We start from the raw sequence: 9764 nt of genomic DNA, 5'->3' as shown, positions 1-9764 counted from the left end.
GCCGGCAGAGAATGTCACGGAAGTTTAGCTTCGCGCGACCTCCTACGGCTCCGTGGGATACCCGAGAGGTGTGCACCCCGAGATCCTCCGATGGACCACGACGACGACGACGACGACAACGACGACGTGGACGATGATCGCGTCGCGATAGATAGGCGATAGAGAAGGATGGGCTTACCTGCGTGGAGATTTTCAGCCGGGGCCTCGGGGAAGTTGGCGCTTCGAGTCGCGTTGTCTACCTCGTCATTCCGCGCTGAAAACAACAGAGACGACTGAGCGTGAGCGAGAGCAGCGAGCGACAGCGTCGGAGTCGCCTGGAAACTGCGTTTCCTCGGCTTTTCCGTCAAAGTCGTTCCTCGGTATCGCGGATGACGTTTCAATTGAGAAAAATTACCGAGCGTCGCGCGCGAAACGAAAAACGCTCGTACACAAACGGACCAGCGATAATGGATCGAGGTAATAGCTGGCAGCCAGCGGACACAGCTGCGCGGTTGACTCTAGTTGACCCGTCGTTTATTAAACATCAGATACACGGATAGTCGGACATGCGTACGACACGCGTCCGATGTGTGTCCGTTCCGTTCCGCGTGTCCAGTCGAAGCGCGCGTCGAAAAGAGAAAAGCTCTAGGAGAAGCTTTCCGATCCTTGGACCTCCTTCGATCCGTGCCCTGGTGTATACGTACCCTCTCGTACCCCACAGACGCGAGCAGAGTAGACGGGTATTTCCGCGTGCGAGACGCCACATTACGCTCATTCAGCGATAAACGGAATACGCGGAAGGCTAAACGGGCTACGGGGACTGGACTGGTCTCTTGTTCCACGCGACCTTGATCGCTTAACGAACATTGCCCGTGCAGATCCGTATCTCGAGACGCGGCCGTCCACCGGCTCCATAGCCCCGCCACAGAGGGATCTAACGAAGCTCCGGACCCGATCTAGCTATTAATTAATCTCGATCGACGGTCGGTCTCGTTTGGAAATAGTCCGGTCGGAAAGTGAATTTGATCGGTATAATTTTCGGTCGGTACCGTAAATAGATTCGATAAATTGCCGCCGAGCCATCCTAGGGGACGCGATCGCCGGTCGCCGAGGATCCGAAGCGGCGATTAACGAGGATGTGGGCCCCAAGGTTCCTCCGATGAGAACCCTGCGATGGAATGCGACGAACGCGATGCCCGCACCGTTCCCTTCCGAATCCTTCGCGTATCCTCCGCCGGCTGAAATCGTCTTCGCCATTTTCTTCCCGGCCTCTTCCTATTTTACGCCCATTTTACGCGTTACCCGTGATTTTCCGGCACGAAGTAACGCTTCGAACAGGTTTTAATCGCGAAGCCAAGCGGTATGACGGAAAGGCTCGCGGCTCCGGAGAAAAACCGATTAATCGAATTAGCTGAAATTATCGTCGCCTTTTTCCAGCCGATCTTCTTTCCGCTTTACGGCCGTCCCGTTCATTTTACGATTCTACGCCATTTTCGTTCCAAGCGGTACTGGGAAAAGATTCCACGAAGGATGCTTCCGCTCGTCCTCTGGACCACGAATAAAAATCGCTGGATCGAACTAGCCGAAACCCTATTCTCGCCATTTTCTCGCTCTCCATTTTATGGTCCGTTTCACGGGGTCCTCCGCGATTTCGGCTAAGAGAGTCGGTCGTTGTTCCCACTTTCGCCATTTTCTTTCTTTCCCCCGCGATCTCTATCCTGTTTTACGACCGTTTTACCGGTCATGTATCTCGCTCTCGTTAGTTATTACGGGAAGGTAACGCCGCGGACGGGTTTTAATCGCCAAGTAAGAGCGGCGGAGCAAAAAGGCTCGTAGGACGAGCGGATACTTCCGTTCGTCCTTGAGGCGTGGAAGAAGAATCGAGCAACCGAATTAGCGACGGCGACGTCGATGCTTCTTCGTGGTTCGGAGTCCGCCCACGAGCAACGTTTTCGCTTCGCGAGCGGATTTTAAGCAGAGCGATATCGGCCGCTTTACGAGCGGTCGCCGCGCGTCGTAAAAGCTCTCTCTCGCCGCGGCCATCGCGATGCACGCTCGGGAGCCGCGAGGAACGCAAACGCGCGGCTTGATCGACCGTTAAAATTCCATGTCCGTTTCAATTTTACGGACAGTTTAGTCGCGGTCGAGGAAGCTATTCGCGCGCGATAGGATTTCGAAAAAGTGGGAATCACGCGCGTTCCTCCGGCCGACTCGAGCGCCGCCGCGAGGTCGCGGTTGGAAGGTCCGCGAGGCGAGGATTTTTCGGGGGACATTTTTCAATGGCGATCGAACGGGAAGAGGAGCTCGACGAAAGGCCCGGCGGGAAGTTGACATCGCCGGGTTCCGACCGAGGGAACCCAGGCAGCAACCGAGGATCGGAGAAAGGGAGAGAAACGCGCGCGCGCGCGAGAGAGAGAGAGAGAGAGGGGGGAAGAGAGAGAGAGAGAGAAGGAACGGAGGAGCCGCGAACAGGAAGAGGACAGGCTTGCCAGGAAAGGGAGCGAGCGAGAGGGAGTCGGAAGGCAGGAGGGAGGGCTGGAAGAAGTGGAAAGAGAGAAAAGAGAGCAACGAGAAATAAGAAGAGTGGTTCTCCTCTCCGGTCTAAGAGGTTGGGAGCGGGTGGCCTTGAGCAGGTCATCACCTCCGGCTGCGGTGCCGATGCTGCCCGCGCTGGACCATCTTAACTTCTTCTTCTTCTTCTACTTGCTTCTCCAGCCCTCTCCTCTCCTCCTCTAGCCACCTCTTCTTCGCCAACCTTCTTTACCCTCCTCCTTCCGCTCGTTCGCCGTTTCTCCCTCTTCTTCCACCACCTCTTTCTCGCACTCTCCTTCCCGCTTCCTCCTCGAGACACACGCTCTTTACGCTTTTCCACGAACCTCCGGTGCACGGAACAATCCGTCCGAGCTAACTCCGCGGCGGTCGAGCGGATTCGCGAGCGGACCACGTTCCTCTTGCCATGCCGGTGCACCGAGACACCGAAACAATTCCCCAACACGTGCACGCCTGTGTATATACACGCCGACGACCGTCTTTCCGCGAGTTCTGGGCTCCACTGCGCGATGACGCGTCGGAATGCCGGTCTCCGGAGAGAGGAAGCGGTTACCGATCTCGAACGCGAGAATTTTCAATTGCTCCGATCGAACCTTCCGGTATCTCAGCCGCTGACTAACCTTCCCGAGTAACCTCGCGATTACGTGCTTCCCGAGAACACGCCGCGAGCCGATGGTCGCGCGAGGCCATACCGGAAGTACCGCGTCAGCTTCCTCGTTTCCTTCGTTCCTCCTACCTTCGCGGTCCCAAAAATTGGTCCAAATTATCCAACGCGACGACGACGACGCCGACGACGACTCTACAACCCTCCGACGAAACGTCGCGAATCGAGTTTGACCGAGCGAATCGTCGTGGACGAGCGTTTGAAAAATTCCATAACGCCGTGGATGCATACCTGCGCGATGTCGAGGTTTCGAAATTGGCCTCAACTTGCAAGAATCCCGCGACATCCGCGACTTTTCGTTCCGACAAACGCTATCCGAGGGTATCATCCGATTGCTTCCCTCTGCCGGTTTGACTAATTGCCAGGACCGTGGATCATCGGTGGGCAAACGCGAGGGGAATCACGCAAATCGAGTTTGACAAAGTGGATCGGGCGCACCGCCTCCGGAAGGTAATGGTCGACGCGTGGCGGTGTCAGCTCTGGCAGGCAGGACGCCGGCACGAAATGGTTCGGGTAAAAATCGAATGCAACCGGGGGACCGGCCGCCGCGAGTCGGTGCATCGAGTTAAGTGAATGAGAAAGATAAACATAATAATTACGGCAAATTGCCGGCTGCCGGTGAAAACGGCATCGCGGCGGAGCGGCGCGTTTGCGAGAGAGAGCGACTCGGCGGCCGAGTATCAACGCCCCTCTGTACGCTGCCCAATCGAATCAAAGTAGCTTAAATCGGTGTATCGCGAGACCTGGTAAGAACCTCTTAAGCAGGTTCACGTGCGGCCCCGGGGTACCGTGGCGTGCGTAGCACCTGCGACCGGCGTCGCGACTTTGAAACGGCGGGAAGACGAGTCGCGATCGGATCGAGCGCGACCAAGGGAGCGGCGGCAAACCGGAAGCGAGTCACGCGTGGGTCGATACTGTTAAACGTCATAGCGAAGCAAACACAGTCGCGATAACCAACGTCGAGAACGGGCACGAGGGCTCAGGGAAGATTAGCCGTTATCCAGCCGCGCCCGTTCCTCCCCGGTGTCGAAATTCGCGACGTAACTTTCCGGCCCGTCCCAGGCCCCGGGCCCTGTTGCTCGATCCAGACGTCGCGCGAGATTCTTTAATCGTAAACTCGTTTAGGATCGCGGACAGGAGAGCGCGAGGCGTGTGCTCGGGTACCTCGCGCGCGCACCGGGTATTCCGGTAAAAGCGTGTATTACGAGCCGACGTAATTCCCATAATGTAGCTCGCGAGGCAAGGAAGCACGGTGAGATTACCGGGCCGTAACACGGTCACGATGCAGCACGGGTATTCTTGTAATTATTAGCTCGTCATTAATTAGTACGGATTCGATTAAACCGCGAGAGCGGTAGGCCATTACCTGGGTAATTACGGAATCGTGTGATTGAAAGACGTATCAACGATTAACCCCTAACGCGGGGCCCAGGCACGCGCGTGGCGCCGCGGACGGCCGGCAAGGGAATCCAAGCACGACTCGCAATTATCGAAAGTACCGCGATCGTAATCGCGGATTACGCGACCGCGCCGTTTTACGTGTTTCGGGTCGCCTTTCGCGTTACGTCACAAAGACTATCCCGAGTTCCGCCCGATCGTTCCTCGCTGTGAAAATCGCGCAGAGATCTACGGAGCGTAACAACTCGGACAGACTTGTGGCAAAGTTGGCCTCGACCCGGTAACTTGCGTAGCTGTCGGATCGTTCCTTGGGCGCGTATACTAGAAACCAAGCTGTCCGGAACTGTGACTTTTCCAAGGATTAAAGGGAAATCTCTGGAACGCGTGCAGATACCTATTTCGGATACCTAGGGGAACGATTTAGGGACGATTTAGGGAGGATTTAGGGAGCTCCTCGACGAAGATAGGCTGGATTTAAAGAGAGAAATTATCGCGTATGTATCGTTAACGGTTCCGAAATCCACGGTCGAATCTATTCTCGCCCCGAGGTAATGGTCGGGAATTGCAGCGGCTGGAACGGGTGCGCGCGTGCACGCGATACACCCAGCCCCTGCGACCCCGGTGAAATAATAAACGCTCTCACGATCGTTCGCTCGGCTAACAGAGTGTATCTCGCGAGTTACAGCGAGCAACGAGTAGTTGGCGCCTGCCCGATAAACCAACCGACCAGGCCTGGCCTCCGATCAACACATCGCCGCGTGTCGTGCGGAAATTTAATATGTACACGAGCTCGTACGCATGCACGCCGCTACGCGGAGATGCATTCGATGAATGAACTAATTGTGCCTTCCGCGCCGCGAATTCTATCTCCTTCGCCCCCGGCGCGATTGCACCCGCGGCTCGGCCCGCCTCGCGATGGTCGTCCATTGCGAAATCGCGTTCCGGCGAAAAATCCCTCCGTCTTTGCCCGTCTCTGCGACGATATCTCGCGAACGAGGCAGAACAGCGGGGGCAGATTTTTCGCCGAGAAACGAGAGAAATCGGCGCGAGTGCCTGGACGCGATCGAGAGCGTACGCCAGATTTCTCGAAGGTCGGAACGAGACGGCAAATAGTCGGTGGCAGGTGCACCCCATCTGCAGTGTCAGCTGCCAGCGAGCGAAGCCCTTGGCACGGTCTACCCTTGAAATTCGAAAAATATCCCGTGCACGAGCGAGCGGATGAGCGATCGAGCGAACGAGCGAGCGAGCGGCAGCTGTTGCTGCGCTTTTCTGTGGGTGGCGAGTGAAAGTGCAGCTTCGAGGTCAGCGCGGGCGACAAATTGAATTTTTGTAACCACATCCGTTGGTAAATCTGCTTAACGAAAATCGGACCCCTGGAAATTCCAAGGAGGCGCGCCTCCTTCCGACTACACTCGCTCAGGGGCATCGAGCAATCGTTCGTTCCATTTTCTCTCTCGCTTGGTTGCCGGAACGAGCCATCCGGGTGGGACTGGAACGGGAAGATCGGCTCGAGCACCCAGGGCGAAGAATTTCGAGTCGCGGCGACCCGTAACAGTACGGAGGATCCCCTTTCTCGTCGCAGGCCGAGCTTTTTCCTCGATCTGCTTGCAAGCAGCACCCGGTCCGGGAGGCAATCTTTTTTTACCCGCGAAGCTGCGCACCGACCGCTTCTCTAATGTCCCACATCCTGCCGCTGAAAGCGTTCTCGCGTCGTCCAATACCGGCTCGTAATTTCGAGTCTGCTAATTACTCTTTATCCGGCCAGCTCCGAAACCGTTCTCTCCTTAACGGTCTTTTATTTAGTTTGCCTCCGCGATGACGCGATCCGTCCGTGAGTCAGACTCGAATTATTCGTCGATAGTCAATGATTCACCCGATTACGCGAAACACCAGACTCCGAGGAACGTGCTTTTGACATTCTAATTTCCCATTGCGAATATCGCCGATCATTCCTCGATCCGGCTTTTTGCCACTCTCGAGGTCAAATTGTTTCGCGATTGCGGCATGCAGGTATAAACGAATACCTGCTATTTTCTCCGTCGCGAAAAATCCGCTTCTCACGATCTCCGGAGAGCTATCTTTTTATTAGCCAGCCGATTAGAAGCGTGGGTAAACGCGTATACGTAGGACGTCGTTGTTAGCCAGTTTACCCGACCGATCCTCCAAACGAAAGCTCCGCCACGAGCTCTTGTCCGCCGCTATTAGCACCGGGGCGCGAGTTCCTAAACGCAATTCGCGCCGAGTACTTTCCACGCACCGGTTGAATAAATACCAGAGGATCGGAACGCCGAGCAAGTAAATATTTAAATACCTTTTCAGTCACGAATCGAACGGTTCCCGTCGAACATTCGCTAGCCCGTGGTTGCTCCGGGAGTATCGCGATCCCTTGGATCCAGGCGATCGTAACCACGATATTTGGCAAAGGACAGCACTGACTACTCTCTGCGACCAACACTCCGAGAACCCTGGTGTCACGTACACGCCAAGTCCAAAGTCACGGTACGACTGCGGTCCCCGTTCGAATCTCGCGAATCACGCGTGTCCTCGAGTTCTCGCGAATAATACTCGTTCGTTGTCGATACCCCTACGACTTTTTCCGTCTGTTTACAATCCGGAAGAGTATCCTAGGCTCGACAGATCGACGAAGATTCACTGGCACGGGTGTCTTGGAAGCCGACGGACGTGTGCTCGACGATCCTCGAGAGCCGAGGAAAAATGGCGAATTATCGAAAAATACCGGGCACCGGACCCGGTGAGGAATCACGAGAGGATAAAGCACGGAAACACGCGGCGAGGGTAACGCGTTGGACGCGAAAAATCGGCGAGAAATATTTTGACAAGTGGAGGCAAGGCGCGAGGCGAACCGGACGAGGGCCCACGGAACGTTTTGACTCGGAGCGTCGAGAAGAGACTGGCGAACGCCTTTCTGCCTCTGCCTGGGACATCGCTGGGCATCCCTTTCCACCAATGACGAGGCTTCCTTACTGGTCTCACGGAGAGACTGAGGTACCTTTACTCTTGATAGGTTACCTTCGAGTTAACTCGATAGGATCGTAAACGTGCGCATGCATATAAATCACTCTTTCGATCTTGAAAGTCGCAAGGATTTTTGGGCGAATCTCGGTAACGGAGTCGAACGAGATTCGCCGTGGAGAATTCAGGAAGTGCACGAGCGGCTGCGAAGCGATGCGCTATTTCCAAATGTATCCCTATGCGCTGCGTGTATTCCTTCTATATTTATGCACTTGCTCCTTTTATATTCCACACCGTGCCCGTTTTACTCTATATTTAAGCACCTATTTCGGGGAGTAACGCCGGTGAAATAAACAAACGACGAAAAATCGTTGCGCCGTGTTTTCCTTTATTCTCGTTCGGTTTTTCGATAATCGAATAACAGCCTCGAGACTCGCGATTTAATTGCAAAAGGAAAAGCAAGAAGGGAGAGAAATAAAATAGGCAGCAGTCGTGTTTAAATTTAAACAACGAGTTAAACGATGTTCGAGAGTATCGGGTGACCAATAAGATGCTAGACCGCAGGGGACGCGAAGCAGATGCGCTACGGATATCGATTCACCGCGATATATCGATCGCGCGAGACGATTATTGTCAGTCAACCGACGTGCGATATCTGACACGGGTCAGAAGTGTATCGAATCAATTTGGAGGCTGTACTCTCTGCGCGAGCAAAGAAAACCTCTTTTTCGTTTCGGTGTGTTATTGTCCACGCTCCAGCGAGAGATCGAACGTCGATAACTCATTTCGATGGCCGGGCGAGCGCGGGACACGCACAATGGCGCAGTCGAAAAAAGGTAATTCGAGTTACGCGATCCTCCGACCTTGTCTCTGTCTTTGTCCGTTGACCACGCGTCAGTCGCGCGCCGTCCTTGTCTCGCGATGGAACGCGAGTCTCCTTATCGAGAGTTCCATCTCGAACGTGTCGCGATTTTCGACGTAACGGCCGTTTAACCTTACCAAACTCGTGGAATCAGCCGCGACGCGACGTTGACGCGTCGGTTGAAGTTTCAAGGAGATTCTCCTCGTTTACAAAGTTTCCCTGGCGTGAAACGCGAATTCTCTTATCTAACGTTTCGTTAGTATACCGTACGGTCGTGTAACCTCACTAAACGCCAGCAGCGCCATCGTGTCAACATCGGAATTGACGTTTCGTATCGGTTATTCCGTTCGGATTTCTCTGTGTCGCGTCGCGAGTTTCGTGCATTGTGTTATGGTTCGCGAGGACAGTCGTTTAACCTCAAACGGCAAGGAAAGGCCCCGGCAGTTGACAGGCGTATCGAAATTTCGCAAGAATGATCCTGCTCCGGGTTTTTCTACCATGGAAATCAGCTCCCATACGAAAGACTATCGATAATGTATTATTCAACGGTTGCGATTCTCGACCACGTGAACAAGGAATTTCGAGGACCTACATGCGCAACGCTGTTACCGACCTGGCATTGCGACGCGGAATGTTTTACAGGTATGTACACATAATACCTTAACGTTGCATGCGTCTCGAGTTATAATTTCGCGTTGTCGATGCGCACGGTTCATAAATGTTTCATGACGCTAGGATTGAATAGAATCGTCTGGCAATTGCGTTTCGGAAAGTCATGGATGTATTCGCGAACATTGATTAGCATGAGGTTGGTTGTTCGAAACGAAGTGACAAAGATCGCGAATGTCTGATCGTTATTTTCTACCGTTTCGAATTATTTTTCTCTCGATAGAACAATCACGCGACGTCGGCGCAAATATTTTCGACCGCGATGACGAAATTAGTCGGTAACGGCGTAAGCGAATTTCGACTCGATCGGTAAACATCTCCGATTTCGTGTCCCGCCTTGTCATGCTACGAGTTTTCCGAGAACACCGAGGAATTCCGGGCATAAAAACAGCCTCGTTTCCGTTGCTCGCGAAGCAAGTTTGCCACGTAACTTTCATCGAAACATCTCGGGCGCAATTAACGAGCGGGAACGAGCGACCTTGTCCGGGCAAGATCTCGTCCGTGTTCGCGATTCCATCGATCGTCCCCGGGGCCACGAGGACGAGCAATCGTCTCGATTTCTTGCGTCGCGTCGTTTCCCTTGCTCGCGCGCGGATTCCTCGAACCTCGTGGCCGTCCGCTAAAAAGAATCTTCTCGATTTGGGAAGCGGATAACAGCGGCGCGTCGGG

General features: G+C 54.3%; 1 protein-coding gene across 1 annotated transcript in view; it reads right to left on the bottom strand.

The window, feature by feature from the left end:
• LOC108548111 (serine-rich adhesin for platelets) overlaps window positions 1-9764 on the bottom strand; it is a 39274-nt gene that overhangs the window by 13149 nt on the left and 16361 nt on the right. The window contains exon 6 of the mRNA XM_017900899.1: window positions 179-253. Within this exon, the coding sequence (XP_017756388.1) occupies window positions 179-253 (75 nt within the window). The remainder of the gene's footprint in view (window positions 1-178; window positions 254-9764) is intronic.

This window comes from Eufriesea mexicana, unplaced genomic scaffold, assembly GCF_001483705.2.
Source record: "Eufriesea mexicana isolate 0111107269 unplaced genomic scaffold, ASM148370v2 scaffold1358, whole genome shotgun sequence".
Taxonomy (NCBI): domain Eukaryota; kingdom Metazoa; phylum Arthropoda; class Insecta; order Hymenoptera; family Apidae; genus Eufriesea; species Eufriesea mexicana.
The sequence above is the reverse complement of the archived record's forward strand: the minus strand, read 5'-3'. Positions and strand labels throughout refer to the sequence as shown.